Here is a 25,355-nt window from a genome sequence, read left to right on the forward strand (position 1 = left end):
GCCATATTAAACCTTTTCTCCATCTCATGTTAGAGTAGAGTAGAGTAGAGTAGAGTAGAGTAGAGTAGAGTAGAGTAGAGTAGAGTAGAGTAGAGTAGGGTAGGGTAGGTAGGGTAGGGTAGGGTAGGGTAGGGTAGGGTAGGGTAGGGTAGGGTAGAATAGAATAGAATAGAATAGAATAGAATAGAATAGAATAGAATAGAATAGAATAGAATAGAATAGAATAGAATAGAATAGAATAGAATAGAATAGAATAGAATTTTTTATTGGCCAAGTGTGATTGGACACACAAGGAATTTTGTCTTTGGTGTATATGCTCTGAGTGTACATAAGGAGAATAAAATACATTCATCAAGAATAAAAAGATACAACACTTAGTGATAGTCAAGGTTACTATCAAATCGTACTATCAAACAAGTAAAAACAATATTAATTGAAAGGTACACGCACGTGGTTATAGTAATAAGTGGGAAGAGATAGATACTAGTAAGGAAGAGAAGAAGAATAGTAATACAGTCTTAGTAAATTATTTGACAGTGTTGTGGGAATTAGTTGTTAAGCAGATGACATGGGGAAAAAACCTGTCCTTCTGTCTAGTTGTTTTGGTGTGCAGTGCTCTATAGCATCGTTTTGAGGGTAGAAGTTGAAGGAATTTATGTCCAGGATGCGAGGGGTCTGTCGATATTTTCTCAGCCCTCTTTTTGACTCGTGCAGTATCCAGGTCCTCAATGGAAGGCAGGTTGGTAGCCATTGTTTCTTCTGCAGTTCTAATTATCCTCTGAAGTCTGTGTCTGTCTTGTTTCAATGCAGAGCCAAACCAGACAGTTATGGAGATGCAGATGACAGACTCAATGTTAACACTGAGATCCACAATGTTAGTCAAGGTGGAGAAGAGTAGGGGAAGATTCAAAATACAATACAAATTTCAGAGTAATGAAGCCAGTTTGGTCTAGTGGTGAAAGTACCAGGTTAGAATCCAGGAGACCGGTAGCAACCCACCACTGTTGTAAGTCGAGGCCTACCAATAAGGCAGGGGTGTCAAACTCGATTTCATTGAGGGCAGCATCAGGGTTGTGTTTGACCTCAGAGGACCGGGGGTCGTGGTGGGGGTGTGGCCATGGTGGGCGTTTGACACAGGCTCAAGATGCATTTTTTCCTTTTTTTTTATTCAAATCAGCTATGTGTTTCCCCGAAAATAAGACCCTGTCTTATATTTTTTTGAACCCCGAAATAAGCGCTTAGCCTTATTTTCAAGGTCTTATTAATTTGGGACGTGTGGAGCAAGACGGGGCTCCTCTTGCCGTCTTACCTGATTTCCAGCTCTGTCTCCCTAACTCTAACCAGAGGAAATGGCGGGGACCGGCTGTCCATGCAGTTAAATATTTTGGGGGAGGGCTTATTTTCGAGGGGAGCTTATTTTAGCACATGCGCTCAAAAGCCTATAGTACGGTGGACTAAAGCACTGTTATTAACAGATTAACATCTGCTGCCTGCAATTACTGCAAGTTCAAATCTCACCAGGCTCAAGGTTGACTCAGCCTTCCATCCTTTCAAAGGTAGGTTAAATGAGAACCCAGATTGTGGGGGCAATAAACTGACTTCGTCTAAATATGCAGAAGTATGAAGGCTATTGCTTAACGCATTGTAAGCCGCCCTGAGTCTCCGGAGAAGGGCGGCATATAAATTAAAGCAAAAAAAAAAAAGCCCGATTGGGCTTGTTATCCGGGGAGGTCTTATTTTTGGGGAAACAGGGTATTCCAGACAAAGGGAGATTTACTTTTTGGCATAAACAGTCTCAATTCCATAATGTAGAGATTAAGGACATGTAGAGTCTCCAGCCGTTTTTGGCTGGCAGAGGCACTGTGGGCCGGTCCTTTTGATATTTCCAGGCTTGTCCCGTGGGCCAGATCTAAGCAGCCGGTGTGCCGAATCTGGCCCGCGGGCCTTGAGTTTGACACCCCTGCTGTAAGGGGAAGAGCCTCGGTGGTGCAGCGGACTAAAGAGGCCTTACTGAGCCTCAGTGGTGCAGCGGACTAAAGTGCTGTTAAGTGCTAGCACTTAGCTGCCAGCTGCCTGCAATTAGTGCAAGTTCGAATCTCACTAGACTCAAGGTTGACTCAGCCTTCCATCCTTTCGAGGTAGGTAAATTGAGGACCCTGATTGTGGGGGCAATAAGCCAACTTTGTATAGAACAACACCGCTTGGGGGGGGGGCGAAAGCCTTAATAAGCAGGTATATACAAAAAAGTATGCAGGCTATTGCTATAATGCATTGTAAGCTGCCCTGAGTCTCCAGAGAAGGGCAGCATATAAATTGGACAAAGAAAGAAAGAAAGAAAGAAAGAAAGAAAGAAAGAAAGAAAGAAAGAAAGAAAGAAAGAAAGAAAGAAAGAAAGAAAGAAAGAAAGAAAGAAAGAAAGAAAGAAAGAAAGAAAGAAAGAAAGAAAGAGAACGACAGTTAATTTTGAGCCTCACATCATTCTAAGAAAAAAGAAGAAGCAACTTGAGAATTTGCAGGACAGTTGGAGAAAGCAGCAGATGACAGACGATGAGACAAAAGGAGACGGATGCTAGAAGCACTGATGCACTGATGATGTTACCTAATCGGGTAATGAAACGTCTGCAAGAAAAATAACCAACCTCGGAGAGCACCGAGGACCCTTCATCTCAACCCTGAGCTACAAATAATTCTCTTCTATCGCTTCGCTTAGAAACAGCTGCTTTTGCATTTTAGTACAGTACAAAAACTGCCGGTTCCCATTTGCATCAAGTACAAAAAAAAGAAGAAGCAAATATATGCAAATAGGCCCAAATAAGACAGGATGCTAATCTCCCATTTCCTTTAATGCAAGTTTTTAATTCCTCCAACCTTCGGAGTTCACAAAGCTGCGATCGGGGAGGGTGTCTGTGTTTCAAACAGACCCAGCTACACTTCCGATAGTGAAGACATGAACTTTTGCACTGCTTTTTTCTTTAAAAAAAAAAAAAAAAGGTCCTATTGAGAAATCTGACTGCCACCTCCCCAAATTAAAAGACAAAAATCCCCCAGCTGCCCTGCTGTTTCAATTCCCAGCGGGCGTCCGGCTATGGCCTGCATTGATACTGTCATTTCAAAACTCCAAGAGCCATTTCCCTCATCCTCTGCTCCCTCAGTACAAGATTAAATGATTTATATATTGTTTAAATAGCTAGGATTCCCAGCTGTTTCCCCAGCAGCATGACGTATGGGGCTTCCAGTCTGAGCACGGATTGAAACCCTACCCTCCGAAGATTAGCTATAAATAAAAATAAAAAGATTGGAACTGTAAATGGAGGAGGGGAGGGAGGGAGGGAGGAAGGAAAGAAAAGAATTTGTAATTAAGCGCTGTCAGGTCTTGCAAATTGACAGGATTATATTCTGTGCAGTTCAGAGAACCCCCAAATCCCACTCCTGGCTGGTAGTCCTCGACTTACAACAGTTCGTTTAGTGACCATTCAAAGTTGCAACGGCACTGAAAAAAAGTGAATTATTACGACCTTTGCAGCATCCCTATGATCATGTGATCAAAATTCAGATGCTTGGCAACTGGTTCATATTTATGACCGTTGCTATGTCCCAAGGTTATGTTGTAGAGATGGGAAAGCCTGGGGAAAAAAAACCCATAACAATTTGGGGAAAACCAGTCCCCCCCCCCAATTTTTCCGGGTTTTTTCCAGGCCTTCCCACGTGATCCTCTTTTATAACCTTTTGACAAGCACAGTTAATGTGGAAAGCAGATTCACTTAACAACTTACTAATTTATCAATTGCAGTGATTCCCTTAACAAGTGAGGCAAGAAAGGTTGCAAAAGGGGACAAAACTCACTTAACAAATGTGTCACTTAACAACAGAAAATTTTGGGCTCAATTGTGGTCGTAAATTGAAGATGACCTGTATAGGGGACACCATGTCCGATCTACTCTGCATCCAGAAATGATTACCTTGATTAGGTAACTGTGTTCCAGGACTTTGGATAGCCACAGAAACTTTCTGACCATCTCAATTGTTTTCAATAAACTTTGGGACCTTCTCTTTAGCTTCTCTCCATGTACACAGCTCGCTGATCCTTCCAGTTAGTCGGTGTTTGCTGTGATGGGCAGAGTTTTGCCCAAATCTCTGGCAATTTCTCCGTTTGGTTGCTATCTAGCTCTTGAATAGGTGTTGTGGCCCACCAGCAGCCTGCGCGGATCGTGGCTGATCCCGATGACAAGGAGGCTGGTGTGGTGTTGCGCCAGCCGGCGCTCGCGTCAGACAGCGAGGAGGCTGAAGAGGATGTGATGCCAGAGGCAGAGACTCAGCCAGGGCCTTCAGAAACTCCAGAGGATCCTTCAAGTGGAGAGAGCAAAGTGGAGGAACCTCTCCTCAATGCTCAGGCACGCAGGGCTGCCAAAAGACAGGAGTGGCTACTCAAGAGTAGGAGGTCTATTCGAGAGTAAGGCTTGAGGATAATTGGCCACTCCCTTAGCCTATTTAAGTCACATGCAGCTAGTGCTTTCTTGCTAGAAACAATGTCTCATTACTACAGAGCATCTTGGAGAACGAGCGACTTCTCGTATCTGGTTTTCTGGGCTGATTGCCAACCTTTGTCGGACTTTGTTCTTAATAACTTTGATAAGGACCCTTTGCACGGGAAGCCTGCATTCTTGAAAGGGGTTTGTTTGGAATTAAACAGTGTTTGCGAAGCTTGGTGTGTGTCACATTCTCTGGGAATCCGAAGCTGGGGCAGAACAATAGGATATGCTAGGGTTGAATGTGGAAAGGGTGCAAAGAAAAGATGTTCTGTGGGGGTCCTTGGTGCTCTCTGAGCTTGGTGGTTTTTCTTGCAGACCTTTCATTACCGAACTAGGCTACATCATCAGTGCTTCGAATGAAATGTCTGCAAGAAAATTTCTCCTTATTTCCAGGTTGAATCTCTCTTCGAGATCAGTTTCTATCCATTATTTCTTGTCTGGCCTTCAGGTGCTTTGGAGAATAGTTGACCCCTTCCTCTCTGTGGCAGTCCCTCAAATATTGGAAGACTGCTATCATGTCTAACCTGGTCCTTCTTTTCACTAGACTAGCCATGCCCAGTTCCTGCAACCGTTCATCATATATTTTAGCCTCCAGTCTCCTAATCTTGGCTTAGGACCTGGTTATCTATGGGCCACATGGCTAAGCCACATGGCTTAGGACCTGGTTATCTACGGGACCACCTGCTGCCACCAATAGCCTCCCACCGGCCGGTAGGCTCTCATAGAGAGGGACTCCTCCGGGTGCCGTTGGCCAAACAATGTTGACTGGCGGCCCCCAGGGGGAGAGCCTTCTCTGTGGGGGCACCTACTATCTGGAATGAGCTCCCCCCAGAGATACGGAGGATCCCGGATCTGCGCACCTTCCATCGCGCTCTTAAGACCTTTTTATTCCATCAGGCTGGCCTGGCCTAATCTTTTCCCTTTTTAAAATGTAAATTTTAATCTGTTTTAAATTATTGGGGTGTTTTAAATCTGTCTTGGGCCAAATTGTTTAATTCGGTTTTACTTTGCTTTTAAATTTTGTATTTATGTGTTTTATCTTGTGGCTGTTCACCGCCCTGAGTCCTTCGGGAGTAGAGCGGTATATAAATCAAATAAAAGACAAAGAAAAGATAAAGATAATCATCCTGGTTCCTCCTCATTTCTAGGTTGAGATTGGACAACCACTTGTCTGAAATGGTACAGGGTCTCCTCCTTGAGGGGGGTGGGGGTTGATCTAGAAGACCTCCAAGGTCCCTTCCGACTTTGTAATTCTGTTATTTCCCCGCTTCCCTTCCTTTTTTTCCTAATGATCTGAACTGTGCTAATCAGCTAGCTTTAATTTAAAACTGAACAGGGACATGTTTTGATTCGAAAATGGACATTATTATATTACTTAAATTTATTACAACCGCCCCTTTTCCAAAACACTCTGGGCAGTTTGTGGTATCCAAATACATAATTAAAAAAAAAAACCTAGTTTTAAAGACATAAAATAAGACACGGCGGACCAAACTAAAAACAACCGCATCAATACAAACAATAAAAACACGATAAATATAATAAGGGCTCCTCAGGCACGCTAACCCCCCAGGTCTGGAAACAGGAGCAGGTCCTAAGAGCCACCCAGAGGAAAGTGGGTGCCCTAAGTATTTCTGGGGGATGTTGTCCCAGCGGGCAACAACAAGAGAAGGGACATTTCTTTGATCTCACAAAATGACGGTGTTTAAGTGGAGGAACCTGAAGCAACACTCATTGGGCCTGAATGTAGTAGGCAAGCAGGAAATTAGAGACAGACAGTGCCTCAAATAACTAGGGCCATAAAGTCCATCAATCAACACTTTGAATTGTGCCTGAAATCTGACTGGCAACTATGAAATATTTCTGTTGGGGATCTTACCAGAAACTTATAGTAAAGAAAATGTATATCTGATTATTCATGTAATAACCACAGCTAGAATTGTATTTGCACAAAACTGGAAAAGTGAAGAGATTCCTACAGAGGAGAATATGATAAGGAAAATATCAGAATGTGCAGAAATGAACAGATTAACAGTGGCAATTAAAGAGAAAGAACAAACTGGTTATTATGCGATATGGGAAACGTTTTATCGATGGTTAGAGGACAAATATAAAAATTGGAAATAAAAGTAGATGAGTAAAATATAGAAAATAGTTAATAGAGTTAAGCAAATTAAGAAGAGGATGTAAAGTGTTAGATATTTAATGTATTGGTATTAAGATAAGAATAGATTAAATAATGAATAGGATTGTAAAATGATTGGGGTGTTTTAATCTGTCTGGGCCAAATTGTTTAATTCGATTTTACTTTGTTTTTAAATTTTGTATGTATGTATTTTTACTGTTTGGCTGTTCACCGCCCCTGAGTCCTTCGGGAGTAGGGAGGTATATAAATCAAATAAAGTAAAGTAAAGTAAGTAAAGTAAATTTTAACTGTTATTGCACAAACCTTTGTACCCTGATGACACACTGTTTAATGGAAGATGGATTATTTGTACTAAAATAAAAAATGTGTATTTAAAAAAAACCCTAATACAGCAAGAGTAGCAGTCACAAATGGACATAAAAAGAGAGGCGCCGATTACTGCTTGCGCTGCTGCATACTGTAACTTCTGGATGGTCCTCAAGGTGGCCTCAAGTTCATATAACATGCAAGGTAAAATGATGGGTTAGTTCGTAGCTGGATGGCTCCTTGTATACTACATTCAACCAGACAATGCAACTACAGGTAACCCTTGAGTGTCCGAAGACCTGAAGAGTCCTTGGCTGTTCACGTTTATGGCAGACCCCAAAACAACAGAGTAACACAGTTGGAAGGGACAGATTAACAGAAGGGACCTTATAGCTCATCTAGTCCAACCTTCCCCGTTCAAGCAGGAGACCCTACACCAGTGATGGCTAACCGTTTTGCCGTTGCATGCCAAAAGCAGGGGGAGCGTGCCAAAGCAGGGGGAACCCATAATTCAATGTGCCCCACGCATGCAACCCCCCCGTGTTCCCCCCGCTTTTGGCACACGATGGCATGGTGGGCCCGGTAGGCTCTTTTTTCGCCCTCCCCAGGCTCCAGAGGCTTTCTTGGAGCCTGGGGAGAGCAAAAACAGCCTTCCCCACCCACCCAAAGGCCCTCTGGAGGCTGGAAACGGCTCGTTTCCCGACTTTCGGTGGGACTGCAAGACCCGTTTTTCGCTCTCCCCGGGCTCCAGAACCTTTCTAGGAGCCTGGGGAGGGTGAAAATGGCCTTCCTCACCCCACCAGAGGACCTCTGGAAGCTGGAAACAGTCCGTTTCCCGACTTCTGGTGGGCCCAGAAGGCCCAAAAATCAGCTGCGCGTGCCGAAGCTGAGCTAGGGCAACGCTTGCGTGCCCACCGATATGGCTCCATGTACCACCTGTGGCACGTGTGCCATAGGTTCGCCATCATGGCCCTACACCATTTCTGACAAATGGCAGTCCAATCTTTTCTTGAAAGTCTCAAGTGATGAAGCTCCCACAACTTCCGAAGGCAACTTCTGTTCCATCGGTTGATTGTTCTCACTGTCAGAAAACTCTATTTCTAGGTTGAATCTCTCCTTGATCAGTTTCCACCCATTATTCCTTTTCTGGCCTTCGGGTGCTTTGGAAAAGAGCTTGACCCCCTCCTCTCTGTGGCAGCCCCTCAAATATTGGAAGACAGCTATCATGTCTCCCCTGGTCCTTCTCTCTTTTGCAGGATACCGCAAAAATCCCCATTCCCACCCCACTCTGGGGCCAGACAGAGGTGGTATTTGCCAGTTCTCTGAACTACTCAAAATTTCCGCTACCAGTTCTCCAGAACCTGTCAGAACCTGCTGGATTTCACCCCTTGCTGCTACCTGGTTGCTCTTTTGCACATGTTTCATTATAAATAAATAAATAACTTTATTGTCATTGTACGTGTATACACAGTATACCCATACAACGAAATTCACTTAACACCAAAGACCAGGTCCAACACACATAACAATCCCCAAACACACTCCCACCCACCGCAATTCTCCACCCCTAAACCGCCCAAACATCCACACAACAGACCAAGTAATACTGTCCAACAGCTCACTGATGGTGGCCCTTTAGTTCATTGTTGAGTGCAATTATAGCCCTATTACCCAAACTAGCAACAGCAATACCAGATTTATATACCACTTTATGGTGCTTTACAGACCTCTCTAAGCAGTTTACAGAGTCAGCATTTTGCCCCCAACCATCTGGGTCCTCATTTTGCCGACCTCGGAAGGATGGAAAGCTGAGTCAACCTTGAGCCGATCAGGATCGAACTGCTGGCAGTCGGCAGAATTAGCCTGCAATCCTGCATTCTAACCACTGCGCCACCAGGGCTCCTCTAGTCACTGATGATATTACCTAGTTTGATAATGAAATGCCTGCAAGAAAGCCACCAAGTTCAGAGAGCACCAAAGGATCCAATATTCTTCCTCCTCCTTCTCCTCCACCACTCCAGACACATCACTCTCTTCTCATACTGATGTTGTTACTTAGTTGGGTCATGAAACGTCCGCAAGAAAACCATCAAGTTCCGAGAGCACCAAGGACCCCTCATTTCCAACTGAGATACAAATATTTTCCTGCTGTTGGTTGCCAAACACCTGAATTTTTGACCCTGGGGAGGCTTTGATGGTTGTAAGTGCAAGGAATGGTTCTAAGTCAGGGGTGGGCAAATATGGTCCCTTTATGACCTGTGGACTTCAACTCCCAGAATTCCTGAGACAGCCAAGCTGTCTCAGGAATTCTGGGAGTTGAAGTCCACAGGTTGTAAAAGGGCCACAGTTGCCCACCCGTTATAAGTTACTTTTTTGAATGCCATTGTGACTTCGAATGGTCACTAAACGAATGGTTGTAAGCAGGGGTGAGATTCAAAAACTTTAGCAAGGGGTTCTCTGCCTGGTTGCTGGGTGGGCGTGTACCACCGGGGGGGGGGGGGTTCACACTCCCCAGCCTTCAGAGGTTTTTGTCAAGCCTCTGGGATGGTGAAAACCATTTCCCCCGGGCTCTAGAGGCTGGAAACGGGCCCGTTTCCGGGCTTCCTAGAGGCCCATTTTTCACTCTCCCAGAGCCTCCGCGTGGGTCCTGCACTTACCTGGCATCCAAAACGGGTAACATGTAAACTCCTGGGAGGGCGGGGGGGGGGGGGGAGGCAGCTGAAGTCAAAAAAACCATATTTATAATACAGGTAGTACTTGACTCACTAAGTGATGGAGTTGTTATGTAAGTTGCACCCTGTCGTACGACCTTTTTTGACACGGTCTTTAAACGGATCATCATGGTTATTAAGTGAATCTAGCTTCCCCAATGACTTTGCTTGGCGGAAGCCCCCTAAGATAGGTTGCAAATTGTAAATACGTGTGGTTGCCAAGCATCCAAAATTTGATAATGGGATTGTATGGATGCTCTAACATTTGTTAAGTGTGAGGACTGGTTGTTAAGTCACTTTTTTCAGTGCCATCCTAACTTCCAACGGTTGTGAAATGAAAGAATAGAATGGAATATAGAATATTTATTTCAGCTAGCTGGGCTGGCTTGAGTTAAATTTTAAACTGATTTTAAATTGGAATTTTTTAATTTTTTTGGAATTTTTTAATTACGGCCAGAATATTTAATTATTTTACACAGTTTTTAGATTTTGTATGTCTTGTTTTTACTTTGGCTGTTGTTATTTACTTTGGCTGTTCACCGCCCTGAGTCCTATATTGGAGAAGGGCGGTATAGAAATTTAAACAAATAAATGAAAATAAAATAAAAAAATAAATATAGAATATAGAATATAAAATATAGAAAATGGAATGGAATGGAATAAATAGAATAGAATAGAATAGAATAGAATAGAATAGAATAGAATAGAATAGAATAGAATAGAATAGAATAGAATAGAATAGAATAGAATGAACTGGAAGGGACCTTGGAGGTCTTCTAGTCCAGCCCCCTGTTCAAGCAGGAGAACCTATATCATTTCAGATAAGTGACTGTCTAAACCAGGGGAGTCTAACTCAAGGCCCACGGACCAGATCTGGCCCGTGGGGTGCTTAGATCTGGCCCTGGGAACAGCAAAGGACTGGCTCGTACTGCCTCTGCCAGCAAAATGCGGCCCTCCCGTGCTCCGTTTTCGCTGGCAGAGGGTTGCAGGAGGCTGTGGCAGCTGGAAACGGAGCTCGGGAGCCCATTTTTACCGGCAGAGCGCTCGGGCCACCCACAGGCGCTCCCGACACGAGCAATGTCGAGGTGGCCATGCTGCCCCCCTACGCCCCCCCCCCAAGGTCAAACACAACTCTGATGCGGCCCTCCATGAAATCGAGTTCGACAGCCCTGAAAAACATCCAGTGATGGTTATAAACCGAGGCCTTTCCTCCACAAGAGCTGAGCCTTCCTCTTAGCATCAAACCCGTTTCAACTTTATATATATAGGATTCCTATACTCTGCCATGCTACGGTTTTGTTTTAACCATGGCTGTTGGAATAAACTAGGTACCCACGATTATAACGACCGGCCCACATACACGACCGGCCACCTCCAAGGTAAGCAAAACGCAACATAGCTTAGCACAATGTGTAAATCCAATGATTAGCTTCCAATTGACCCACAACGGCCTGTTCTTACAAAACCACCCAGCTTTGCCTCCTTCAGCGCAGTCGGCTGAATTTGTATTTAAGGGGGGGGGGGGTGTGTGCACGTGCGTGTGTGTGTGTGTGTGTATGTGTGTGCGCACATGTGCGATATGGACAGCCCCTCTGTTCTCAAGGGTTTAAAGCCTAAACAAAGCGACACTGCCTCTTTAAAAAAAAAACAAAAAGCTATCCTATATAAATTATGGCCATAAAGTTTTTTTTTTTTCCCTCTCTTCACCCCGCAGTGCAGCCTAATTAATTCCTGTTCCATACACAAAGGGAAATGCTGGGTGACAAATGGGTGCGAAGCTTGAAAGCTGCCACGTCGGCAAAACACTTTCTACTTCAATTTATAAGCCATTTTGCAGTAAATCATCCGCCAGAATCCGGAGATCCACAGGCCGGTGACAGGCAGGCCGTGCTGTGGTACGTAAAGCAAGGCGGGGAAAAAGGCGCTGCTAGGAGAGGAGAGGAAGAGTTCCCCCCCCCACACACACACACGCCCACCTCCCCAGTTTAAAATTATGTGCAGCCCAGTCCCCCTCGTTCAACGGATCTCTCTCCCATGCTTGTAGTTCTGCACACAATAGCTTCACAACCACAACTGAGCCCAAACTTTTTGTGGCTAAAGTGAGACAGAGGTTAAGTAAAATTTGCCCCATTTGAGGATCTTTTTGCCATAGTTGTGAAGTGGACACTGCAACTGTTATGTTAGTGACACCCTTGTTAAGTGTCTTAAGCGGACTTTGCTTATCGGAAGATCTTGCTTAGCAATGCAAATGTTGGGCTCAATGGTGGTCGCACGTCGAGGACTACTAGTCCTCGAGTTACGACCACCATTGAGCCCAAGCTTTATGTTGCTCAGTGAAACATTTCTTAAGGGGAGTTTTGCCCCATTTTACCGCTTTTCTTGTCACAGTTGTTAAGCTGAATCATTGCACTTGTTAAATTAGTAACCTGGTTGTGAAGTGAATCTGGCTTCCCCGTTGACTTCGTTGCCCAGAAGGCCGCAAAAGGGGAATCACATGACCCCCCCCGGTCATAAATATGAACCACTTGCCAAGCATCTGAATTTTGATCACGTGACCATGGGGATGCTGCAACAGCCGTAAGTGTGAAAAACGATCAGAAGTCACATTTTTTTCCAGTGCTGTTGTAACTATGATCTGTCACTAAACGAACTGTTGTAAGTTGAAGACTACCTGTGATATACAGCAGTGTTTCTCAGCCTTGGCAACTTTAAGACGCATGGACTTCAACTCCCAGAATTCCTCAGCCATTCTGGGAGTTGAAGTCCACGTGTCTTACAGTTCCGAAGGCTGAGAAACTTCGATATACAATATGCAATCGTATACAACGCAATATATATATATATATAATACACAATAATATACAATGTTAGGATATGGTTTGAGCCTAACTAAGTTGTCCAGGCAATATAAGTGTACTGTAACTTTAATCTGTAAATGTATTATGTTACTTTAAAGGTATTCATTGTAATGCTGAGTCATGCTGTAATTAGGTAATGACTGGTTGTGAAAGTATTTAAGCAAGGTACTGTAATGTATTCAGTTTGATGATGAAGCTGCTATGATATGCTGCCATTAATGATGAAGCTGCTATGATAAGCTACCATTGAGAGGAGTTGTTATCTGTAATCATCGTTTGATGGATCTGCTACCATCGTGGTTTGTGAACCAGAGTGAGTTTGTTATTCTAACCAACTAATGTTTGTTTGGTAAGAAGATATCTGTAACTACTGGACTGATTTAACTGGCAAAGACTTGGAATTTGTTTAAAGACTATGAGACTGTTTTTCTACTATCAAGTAAGCTTTTGATAAACCAGTTTGCATAACTCTTGTTCATTGCTCTCAGCAACGTTTCCTTGTGCATACACTCTGCTGGTTGGTAACACAACAATATCCTTAACATACAATATTCAATAAACTCTCCTTTAAACATTTCTTAATAAACCACTGAAGAGCAAAAGTTGGTTTCTTAACCACCGGCCTGCCATAAATCCTGCTCTTTTGCACTTCCACATTTTATACACTGTCCCCTCTAGTGCCCTTTCCACCTAAATCATGGTGGAGAGTTGTGGACTTCAATTCCCAGAATTCCTCAGCCCGCTTTGACAGCTTTAACCTTCGCTGGCTGAGGAATTCTGGGAGCTGAAGTCCACAACTCTAAAAGTTGCCAAGGTCGGAGACCCCTGACCTAAATGATGCTAAAAGTATCCCAGACACCCTTAAATGAACAACCAAACACACGACCTACTGACCACACTGGCACACAAGACATTTATAAGCTAAAGGGGAATAGAACAAGAAAACCCTACTGATGATGTTACTTAGTCTGGTAATGAAAAGTTCAGAAACTAAATTGAAACAAGCTTGGGGAGCAAAACAACTGCCAAGATCTAAAACCTGAGCTAAAGTATTTTCTATTATTTCACACCTAAACTGGCGGCATATAAAGGGCGCCAGTTTAAAGGGCGGCATATAAATCAAATTAAAAAAAAACACTAATCCCTGTGCGTTCACTTTTGCTTTGGATGGGGAAACAATAACGCTAATTAAACAAGTTGGACGGCTACAAGCAGATTGCATCCATGTTTTAATATTTCTCCCATTACGTCATCTACCCCCAGTCTCACCATTTTTCAACATTGGCACAGCATTTATGCCTTCCTCGCCCCGATTTTTAAGACACACAACATTTGTTTCAATTCCTCTATTCAACATGTCACTATCATTCCATTTTATGTGGCTTAATAAAATACCCGACGTTAAAGATCAAGATTTTATAAGAGTTGGAAGCAGCAACGAATTCTAAATCGTTCTGCCAAGCTAGTTACTGAACTTTGAGAAGAGATAGGATGATGGTATTTTTATGGTTGAACTGCTTCTATGGAAGGAACAGGACTTCTGGGTGATTTTCACAAAAGTCTGTGAGGCAATTAATTTTTTTTTTTAAAAAAATTTAAATTTAAAAATCCATTCTTTAAGGAATTATTTAACAAGCAGTGTTTTGAAAGCAACAAATAGAAAAAAGTTCCATATTTATCATCTTTTATCATGATATCGTTTTTTTGCATGAAGAAGAATGTATTAAAAACTGATACCTGAAGAGACAATAATTCATGTAGGTTGCAAGAAAATTATTAATCAGAAAAAGATGAAATCCTTCAAAGTCTCTCTTCAAAATAGTGAGAACTAAAAACCTTTCAGTATCTACAACAGTTGCAGTCCAAAATTAATTACGAAAACAAAGTGGCATTCTAAGAGATCTGATTAAGTTTGAAACATTTATCACAGAAAAATGCAGATAATTTATATGCTGCGATTAAAGTCTGGTTCAAAAAGTAAAGAAGTAAAATACTATATGATTAAATAAATAGAGGCAGAATTTAAATAGAACAACTGAAAGTCAACAATGGGCTATCAATGGCGAAATGGCAAACTCACAATAAATATTACCCTTAGAGAAATATAGTAAGAGAATTTGTACTGTTGGTGTAAACCAATATTGATTGTGAAAAGAGACAATTCCTTTTCTAAAAATGTCGGAAATTAGGAAGCATTTTTTTCTTCTTTTTTTTTAAATTTCTGGTGGCAATCTTGCAAAGTTCAACAATTTTGGAAAATGATTTATTAAAGGATAAAACAAACTGAAAAGTAGATTTCTCTTTTCAGCTAGCTATTTTCTTATTAAATATTTCTAAACCTCCTGTTCCTTCAAACTACATAGAACTGGCTTTGTACATAGAAATAGTGGCTGCAATTTTTTATGCCAGTATCCCCCTACCTGGTCACGTGACCTTTTGGGTGGTTGGCTTGGATTTATGGCTGTCTGCAGCATCCTGTGGTCATGTGACCGTGGTTTGTTTTTTTTTTTTTTGCCAAAAACCAGCACCTCCTTCCAGTTTAAACACTCACAGCAAACAATGTGTTGACTTAGCAACCGCCGCAAAAAAGATTGCAAAATCAGGTTGATCACATGATGACCTGCCTTACGACCGTTACAACTTTATGATTGTAATTGTCAGGCTCTATTACAGTCCTAAATCAAGGACTACCCGTAGGCAGATTTTATATCGCTGTTATTTTGATATTTTATAGCACACTTTACTATGCCTTTTATTTTCTTTTTTCATTTTTCTTATCTCTTCCCTATTTTTTCTGTGCTCGCATCTGTGAAATTCATCACCCGTAAATTATGTTTTACTTTTTATTTTTCTTGGGCCTTTTAACCTCTTGTATTTCCATAACTGTGACCTGATTTAAATGTAGTTTTATTTTTATAATAGTTTATAATACTTTCTATAATAGTGTTTTAGCCACTGCCGTTTAACTGACTGCTTTATTATGCTTCCTTTTGCTTTGGTTTCTACAGATTTGTGTTTTATTTGTGTTTTTATCATGCATTGTTCTGAGCGCTATTAACTAGAAAACAAATAGCGTCTTGAAAAGGTTTTGTGAGATCTATGTTTGAAACGCAGAACTTTCTCAGGTAGCAATAGCTGGTTAAGACAGTCAGGATTTTATTTCTAAATCCTTTAAATATTTAGCACTTACTAGCTGAAGATACCATCAGTGGAAGCCATGCTAGAGTGCAGAATCTTCTTTTATCACCCTGGCAAAGCTTTAAAAAAAAAAAAAAGTCCTATATGTGAATTTCTAGCTCTTTACGGGATTTATGTATTAAACTCCATGTTCATAACTGAGTTTTGCTTATGGGAAATATCAAAATGTCAACCATTGTTTCTGTTAAAGGTCTTAACGATATCACCGTTTTTGGACCAGTAATGAAACACGTCGTTTGCTGTCGTTTGTAATGCATCTCATTAAATACGTTAATAGCATACGTTTTACTAAAAGGTCAGGCTTCCTGTTGCTGGGACTTTGCCTTTTAAACCAAAAAAAAAAAAAAAAGGGAGGGGGGAGCCTTGGTTTAAAGAAGCAGCAAGCTGTGTGTGCATGCGGGTATGGGACAGTCCTTGACATACAACTGTTTGTTTAGTCACTGTTTGAAGTTACAGTGGCACTAAAAAAAAGTGACTTATTTTTCTCACGCTCACAACCAGTGCCGCATCCCTGTGATAAAAATTTGGATGCTTGACAACTGGCATGTATTTATGATGGTTGCAGTGTCCTGGAACTGGTAAATCATGTAATTTACCTCTCGCGACCTTCTGACATGATGCTAAGCCAAAAAGAAGCAACCTTCACAAGATACAGTGAAGGTGTACAGAGTGGCCAAAATTGTGGAAACCTTTTGGGAAAAGTGTATTTTTGAGGTTTGATAGCTAATAACACCACTTTTTTTTTTGGCGTTTCAAGATAATCATATTCCATTGCTGGAATGGCTTGGGAATAGTCCAGACCTTAACCCAATTGAAAATCTATGGAGCCGACTAAAGAAACTTGTTAGTTAGAAGCCACCCAGCAATAAAACCCAGTTAATAGAAATGTATTTTCTAAAACTAGCTAATAACCCCACTTTTTTGGGGAGTAGTGCCATAAAATTATATATCAATGGGAAGATAAATTAATCAAGAATGTAATGCAATAACTTTTATGAAGGATTTGCTATTAGAATAGCAGTTACAGTATAAAGAAGAAAAGTGAAACACGTAGAAAAAACGAGATATACAAAAATGATCACCATAGAAAAAACGAGATATACAAAAATGATCACCATGTCAGTAAATCCTTAGTTGGGTAACCTTTAGCATGAATGACGGCCTTACAACGTCTTCCCATGGAGTGAACCAAGTCTTTTAGTTCTGCAGCTGTTAGATTGAATGATTGCTTTTCCCAAAAGGTTTCCACAATTTTGCCCACTACTGTATATCTCTCTGGTCTAGTTCTTTCTTGCCTGTCTATTATGGTTGTATTGATTATTAACCCCTGGCTGTTTAAATTACAAAAGCAATGGACAACTTGTTTCCTTAATCCCCAGTTGGGCCATGATTTAAATGCTCTTTGCATCTGAATATTTTGACATATAATGAACATTTCAGGGACGTGACTCCGACTGCTAAATAGCAAAGTCAATGGGGAAGCTAGATTCACTTAACAACCGTGCTACTAACTTAACTGCAGTGATTCACTTAACAATGATGGCAGGAAAGGTCGTAAAATGGGGCAAACTCACTTAACAACTGTCTTGCTTAGCAATGGAAATTTTGGGCTCAATAGTGGTTGTAAGTCGAGAACTACCGTATTTTTCTGAGTATAAGACGTACCTTTCTCCCCCCAAAAAGAGGGTGGAAATCTGGGTGCGTCTTATACTCTGAATGTAGCCCCATCCAGCTTCTCAAAGGGACGTTTCAGAGGCTGAAAAAAGCATCAGAAATGAAGCTTCAGAAAAAAAGCCCCCAAACAGAGCTTCAGAAAAGAAGCCCGCAAACAGAGCTTCAGAGGCTTTTTTTTCTGAAGCTGTTTTTGGAGGCTTTCAGAGGCAGGAAAAAAAGTTTTTTCTGAAAGAGTTTCAGAGGCAGAAAAAAAAGCAAGGCACAGAGCTCACAACCAAGGAACCTGTTGCTAAAATTCACCTCTGGGAACAGCTGATTGGGCGTATTCCGGGAGGCCAATCCACCTGCCAATCAGCTTTTTTCTTATTTTCCTCCCCAAAAACTAAGGTGCGTCTTATACTCCGGTGTGTCTTATACTCTGAAAAATACGGTACTTGTATGAATGGGTTCATAAGCAACACAATCTTTTCACAAAGTACTGATGAAATCTAGCTGCCTTGGCATCAAACAAATTCTTCCATGAGGCAATGTCATGAAAAATCTGCCTGGACTGAAAACTTTTTTTTCCGGAAAACTCAAAAGCTTCCTCTCTCATTTGGTGTTCAGGTAGTCCTCGACATATAAATGGAACCTGCCCATTGCAATTGTAGGTCATGACGGTCATAAAACAGGTCAGACATGGTTTCTTATGGCAGTAAGTGAAAACCACCATGATTAAGCAAACCAAATGTGTGTGGCTTTGCCAAAAACAGGAAGTGCTTATTTTCAACACAACTGTCATAAAATGTTGATACGGGACTGTGGGACATCTCAAACAAGAGCAACAAAGATGATTAGGGGACTGGAGGCTAAAACCTATGAAAAACGGTTGCAGGAACTGGGTATGTCTAGTTTAATGAAAAGAAGGACTAGGAGTGACATGATAGCAGTGTTCCAATATCTCAGGGGTTGCCCCAAAGAAGAGGGAGTCAAGCTATTCTCCAAAGCACCTGAGGGCAGGACAAGAAGCAATGGGTGGAAACTAACGTGAGGAGGTTGAAGAGGAACCTGGCCCAGTCCTGGGGGCTGGGGAAAGCTCGGACGAGGGCTCTGTGTCGGAGGCAGAGAGGGAAGTAGACAGCAGTGAGACAGAGGAACAGCTGGAGCCCGTTCCCAGTGCGCGCATGCGCAGAGCTGCCAGAAGAACTCAGAAAGCAGGGTCGACTCGGGAGTAAAGCCACACCTTGGAGGTGATTGGCCCTTCCCACAGGAAATAAAAGAGAAGTGAACAGGGAGTGGGCTTTTGCAGGAAACAATTAGTTTATTCCGTGACTCTGAGAGACTCTGTGCCAAGTTTGGCTTTGTACTGCGGTTGGAAACAAGTTAGGTGGCAGCTTGCCAAGCGAAATAAGATGTGTTGAGAAATATTCCTTTGAAAAACTGTTTGGATAAACCTTGGTGACTGTGAATGAACGTAATTCATAGTTGTGTAAATAAAAGAGGTTGTGCCAGGATCAATCCCTGCCTCCTTCTTGTTAAGGGAGCCTAGGTCAGAGCACTCTCTTAAGTATGCAAAATATCAACCTGTCTGTAAGGAAGCTCATAATGCATGATCAATACTGTCAATAATTATTGATTATTGCTTGAATGCTATAAAAATACACAATCGCAGACAGATTCTTACTGTTCTTGAGCACGTTAGAATATTCCTGCCCTCCTTTCTTCTTGAATTCGGAGAAGGTATCTGGCTGGGGAAGTTGGTTGGCTATTAAGAGGGCCTTCTGAAGCTTGATTCGGCTTTCCAGGAGCTGATCCCACAGGGCTTTTGGGAGAAACAAAGAAACGGGAGGGGAGAGAGAAATGAGGGGAGGGTAGAGAAACACAAAACATTCACTGTCATTCATTTGTCGTAGCCGTAATTTTAAATAGAGCGGATGCCTCACGGAGAGAGGTTTCACAATTCCAATTTTTTTTCCTTGTCTTATCTAAATTCCTTGGAGGGAAAGCAGAAACTGCCTTTCCGAGCACGGTAGTCCTTTTTATTCAATCCAAGCAAAAAATACAAACAGCTTAGCTTTCTTCCATTTCTCTCCCACTCCATCCCCATGTATTTTAAATGATTATAGGTGAATTTCCCTCTTGAGGCAGTTAAAGCAACAAAGCCGTATCAGAACAAGGAAAGTAAAATAAAATAAAATAATTTAAAAAAAAAAAAGGCAGGAAAGAAAAAGCAGCCTGCAAAATCTTCTACAGAAATCTTCTCGGCAATTTTAACGGAATACGGTATTCATTCTATCCTAGCGTTGCAGGTTGTCCTCAACTTAGCAATAGCAATAGTGCTTAGACTTATATACCGCTTCACGGTACTTTACAGCCCTCTCTAAGCGGTTTACAGAGTCAGCCTATTGCCCCCAACAATCTGGGTCCTCAGTTTACCCACCTCGGAAGGATGGAAGGCTGAGTCAACCTTGAGCCTGGTGAGATTCGATCTGCCAAACTGCTGGCAGCCGGTGATGAGCAGAAGTAGCCTGCAGTACTGCACTCTAACCACTGTGCCACCGCAGCTCTTACGATCACAATGGAGCTCAACATTTCTGCTGCTAAACTGTTTGTCAAAGCCTCACTTCGCGACTTTTTTTTTTGCCACAGTTGTTAAGCAAACCACTGAGGTTGTTAAGTGAGTCACGTGGTCAGTAAGCGAATCTGGCTTCCCCCAGTGACTTCACTTGTTAGAAGCTGGCTGGAAAGGTCAGACCCTGGGACAATGTGATTTGTTGAAAATACATTCTAGTTTCCATGGGATCCCATTTTGATCATGGGGATGCTGCGACTTTCAGAACTGGGAACAACTGTCATATGTCACTTTGTTCAGTGCTGGTGTAACTTCAAGCGGTCACTAAATGAATGATTGAAAGTTATAGATGTGATCCATTTAATTAATATTTGACAGATACTGTTAGGCCTCGACTTACGACCGGTCACTTAGTGACTGAAGGTACAACAGATCTACCTGGGGGTAGTTGCGACCTGGATCCAAATTTCCGAGGGTTGTCCCCACCCCCAGAGTCATGTGATCACATTTCAGGTGCTCAGCAACGGGGCTGCCTTTACAGCTATTTGCAGCATCCCAGTCATGTGACTGTTTTATAATGGTTTTGGCAAAATAAAACCCCAGTTGTTGTGACCCCGACTCCCGAATCTGTCCTAACAGAGGAAGAGGACTCAGAAGGTGATGGGGAGGAACTGACAAGGCCTCCCTCTCCAGGACCCTCCTCTCTGGCAATGCCTCATATTCCATCTGAAGGCCAGGAGGAACAGCCTGGGATGTGCCAGGAGGAAGGCATATCGGAGCAGCCAATTGATAGGGAGCGAGGATGATGAATCCTGGCTTGATCCCAGGCAGCGTTGGAGGGAGAAGCGTGAATAGCAACGGAAGAGGCATGGGAGGGCCAGAGATTGAGCTGAGTCACGGAGCCACGCCCCACCAGGAATAAAAGTGGGTGGGATTGCTCTTCAGGCTTTGTGACGGACAAAGTTAAACCCTGAAAGTCACATTGTGATCTCTGAAATTCGGCTTGGATATATTTTGGACTGAACATTGACTGAACTCTTGTCTCGTGGATAATTTGATGCTCCTGGAACGGACTGAAGATAAGTCCTCTTCTGCTTTATGTGAGTGAAAACGGTCTTGGCAGGCATTCGGCAGTTTGCTGCCAAAACCTTGGTCTGCCAAGAATTCTAATCTGTTTACCTAATAAAATATTGGCAGGCGTGCTTGGTATTATGTTTGCCTGTGTGAGGAAGGGGGACAGAACACCAGTAGTTACTTCTGGTTTTTGGCCAGAAGTGCCATCTCCATGCAAACTATTGCTTTGCTTAATGACCCTGGTGTTTGCTTAACAGCCCTGGCAAAAAAGGTCATAAAATCAGGTAAGAATAGAACAGAATAACAGAGTTGGAAGGGACCTTGGAGGTCTTCTAGTCCAACCCCCTGCTCAGACAGGAAACCTTATGCCAGTGATGGCTAATCTTTTTGCCGTCGCATGCCAAAGCAGGGGGAGCCCAGGGGGGTCGCGTGCGCATGCCCACCCCCATAATGCAATGCTCCACCCACCCCCGTGCATGCGCGCGCGACCCCCACGGATGTGTGTGCGTCTCCCGCATGTGCCCCACCCCCGAGACCCGAAAACCAACTGGCTTGAAGGAGGAACACGTGCATGCGTGGTTGAGCTGAGCTGGGCGACGGCTCGTGTGCCCGCAGAGAGGGCTCCACATGCCACCTGTGGCACGCCTGCCATAGGTTTGCCATCACGGCCCTATGCCATTTCAGACAAACGGTTGTCCAATCTCTTCTTAAAAACTTCCAGTGTTGGACCATTTACAATTTCTGGAGGCAAATTGTTCCATTGATTAACTGTTCTAACTGTAAGGAAATTTCTTCTTAGTTCTAGGTTGCTTGCCAGGTAACAGTATCTGGTTGACCAGGGTGGATAAAAATCAATGATTTTTTTTAAAAAATCAAAAAGATCAGATTTTTTTAAATTTAAATTGGATTTTTTTGATTTTTATCGAATTTATTTTAATAAAAAACTTTTGGGGTAAAAATCTATCGTAAGATAGTTTTCTATTTAAGATACATGAATAATTTAGTTTATTCAGCATGAAATGGAGCTTAGTTATGTAGCATGAGGCTGTATATTCTGCAACACTGGGACTATCGGTGAGTCAACAGTGGGTCAAAGGAGTAGCAGAGATGACAGTTGCTCTTTAAAAATTATGATTTAAATTGTGATTTAAATCAACTCGATTTAAATCAAATCCAGCCTGTGGTTGACCCATAGTCAATCCTGAAAACAGGCACAGCTGGGTGTAATTTGTACTGGGATGGGAGACCACCAGAAAATCCCACGGTTCTGGATTGGACTGGGGTGTTAGAAAACCTGGGAAGAGGCCAATGTGAAGCTTCCAAATTGCTGCCAAGAAAAGTGCATGGCTATGAAATCTTCAGGAGTGGGGCTTGAATTATAAGAGACATTAAATTTTGTCTTTTGCAGCTGTTCACAGTTTAACAGCCACATTTTAACATGTCTTTGAGGGAGACGGGCGGTTCAGCGGTGTATACAATAAATATGTAAATAAATTAAAAAGTTGTTTTGCAGTGTCATTTGTGCATCTCATCCCCAGCAGTGACTGTTCGAATTAATTAATTAATTAATTAATTAATTATCCTGACTAGGTGGCTCAGTGGCTAAGACACTGAGCTTGTTGATCAGAAAGGTTCGGCAGCTCGGCAGTTCGAATCCCTAGTACAGGTCTCCTGTGTGAGCAGAGGGTTGGACTAGATGGCCTTCCAAGGTCCCTTCCAACTCTGTTACTGTTATAATTTTTAAACACTTGGCTTTTGGTAGTCCTTGACTTATGGATGACAATTGAGGCCAAAACTTCTCTTGCTAAGCGAGACAGTTGTTAAGTGAGTTTCGCCCCATTTTACAACCTTTCTTGCCTGAGTTGTTAAGTGACTCAGCTGCAGTTGTTAAATTAAAAACACGATTGTTAGGTGAATCTGGCTTCCCCATTGACTTTGCTTGTCAGAGGGTCGCAAAAGGTGATCACATGACCTCGGAATACCGCAACCGTCATAAATACATGCCAGTTGCCAAGTATTATCTGAATTTTGATCACTTCACCATAGGGATGCTGCAACGGTTTTAAGTGTAAAAGCCGGTCATAAGTCAGGGTGACCGGTCCTAAGAGCCACGGTGGCGCAGTGGTTAGAGTGCAGTACTGCAGGCTACTTCTGCTGACTGCCAGCTGCCTGCAATTTGGCAGTTTGAATCTCACCAGGCTCTGTACTTTGAAAAAAGTACAGAGAAGAGCAACTAAGATGATTAAGAGCCATGGTGGCACAGTGGTTAGAATGCAGCATTGCAGGCTAATTCTGCTGACTGCCAGCAGTTCGACTCTGATCGGCTCAAGGTTGACTCAGCCTTCCATCCGTCCAAGGTGGGTAAAATGTGAACCCAGATTGTTGGGGGGCAATATGCTGACTCTGTAAACTGCTTAGAGAAGGCTGTAAAGCACTGTAAAGCGGTATATACCAGTTCGTTGACGTCAGATAGTCACCGCTACCGGCTCGGCCGAACCGGACCGAACTGGGAGGAACCCACCACTGGTGTGGGGTCTCCGGGGAGTGGCCGGGCGGGCGAGGAGTGGGATTTGTGGTTTCTCCGAACTGCACAGAATCTTAGCCAGAGGTTCTCCCGAACCTCTGAGCCCACCCCTGATCTACACACCCCTGATCATGTCCCATCACTGAAACAAGGCCCCTGCTACCTTTCAAAGGGGTCTCTATTGACTCTCAACCCAGGAAGCCACGAAGACCTCACCTAGAAACAAAAAAGAACCTCCTACTCACCTATTTGATTTTTCACCGCTTTTCCCTTTGCTACTTCTTCCGCTGCTTGGCCTTGAGAGTGAGTCAAGAGGATTTCACTTTCTGGATCTCTATTAACGTCTGCCATTTCCTCCTCCTCGCTCTCCTTCACGCTTTCCTGTGAGTCACTTTCCCCTTCATCGTCTTCTCCAGAGCTGGCTTCCTCCTCTTCTTCTTCTTCCTCACTCCCAAGCTCATCCATCCCTTCCGCAAATTTCTCAAAATCGTCAATGGCTTGGAAACTGAAGGCTGGTTTTTTCAGCTTGTGGGACAGCTTTTTGTCTTCTTCAGCATCACTGGCCGCCTCTTCCTCCTCCTCTTCCTCCTCTGTTTCTGGACTCTCATCTTCAGCCAGAGATTCACTGTCAAGATCACCTTCATCTGACTCCTCACTTGATGTTTGTTCATCTACCAATAAGAAAACACAATGGTTAGGATTGGTGAAAGACGGACTTAGACCTGCAGCTACTCGTAACCTACAAGGTAATTCTTGACCGAGAATATGATTTTTTAGAAGCCGGAAAGTAACAAGTGAGAATATTTATAATTCTTTTCTTGTTTATTTCAGGAGCAATAACCTACACGTGAGATGCAGGATGAACCAGCTCCCCAATTATTAGAGATTAGGCTTTATAAAGATTCTAGTGACACCAACAGTTTTTTTCTCCTGATTGTAACATTTAATGTGTTAAGTAAATAAATGAACTACACTTGTACAGGCAGTCCTCGACCTACAACCACAATTGAGCCCAAATTTTATATGGCTACATGACACATTTGTTAAGTGAATTTTGGTCTGTTTTACAACATTTCTTGCCATAGCTGTTAAGTGAATCATTGCAATTGTTCGGTTTAACAGCATGGCTGTTAAATGAATCTGGCTTCCTCACTGACTTTGTTTGTCAGAAGTTTGCAAAAGGGGATCACATGTCATAAATATGAACCAGTTGCCAAGCATCCGAATTTTGATCACATGACCATGAGGATGCTGCAACGCTCATAAGTGTGAAAAATGGTCATAAGTCACTTTTCTCAATGCTGTTGTAACTTCGAATGTTCACTAAATGAACTGTTGTAAGTCAAGGACTACCTGTATATTCAAACACAAAACAGGGACTGGTTTCTGAATCCAGGAAAGTTACTGTAAGGAAATATGCTTTTGGTGAAAGAGGTTTAACGCCCACCACCTTTTCAGAAGGTTGTAAGTCAAGGACTGTACACAGAACACAAGAGTATTTTACACCACAACTCCAGGATCACATGCAACTAAAGATACCAACAGCCAGGGCTCTCCAGCTGAAATCTACCAGCAGATTCTTATCTGCATATCTCTCTCTCTTTTTAAATTGTCCTACCCCCTACCTCAAAAACTATAGATGTTTCTTCCCTTACAACAGAGGTGTCAAAGTCAAGGCCTGAGGGCCAAATCCGGGCCCACAAGGTGCTTAAATCTGGCCCGTGGGGCCTGGAAATAGCAAAGGATTGGCCCGCGGTGCCTCTGGCAGCCAAAACGGGGCACGA

General features: G+C 42.8%; 1 protein-coding gene across 1 annotated transcript in view; it reads right to left on the minus strand.

Annotated features, from left to right (window-relative positions):
• Positions 1-25,355, minus strand: part of AATF (apoptosis antagonizing transcription factor) — a 114,196-nt gene that overhangs the window by 75,984 nt on the left and 12,857 nt on the right. Inside the window, exons 3-4 of the mRNA XM_087883453.1 lie at positions 23,817-24,242; positions 19,086-19,223 (exon numbers count right to left, since the gene is read on the minus strand). Of these exons, the coding sequence (XP_087739579.1) occupies positions 19,086-19,223; positions 23,817-24,242 (564 nt within the window). The remainder of the gene's footprint in view (positions 1-19,085; positions 19,224-23,816; positions 24,243-25,355) is intronic.

Source organism: Pantherophis guttatus, chromosome 1 (genome assembly GCF_059756535.1).
Source record: "Pantherophis guttatus breed Tessera chromosome 1, ASM5975653v1, whole genome shotgun sequence".
NCBI lineage: Eukaryota > Metazoa > Chordata > Lepidosauria > Squamata > Colubridae > Pantherophis > Pantherophis guttatus.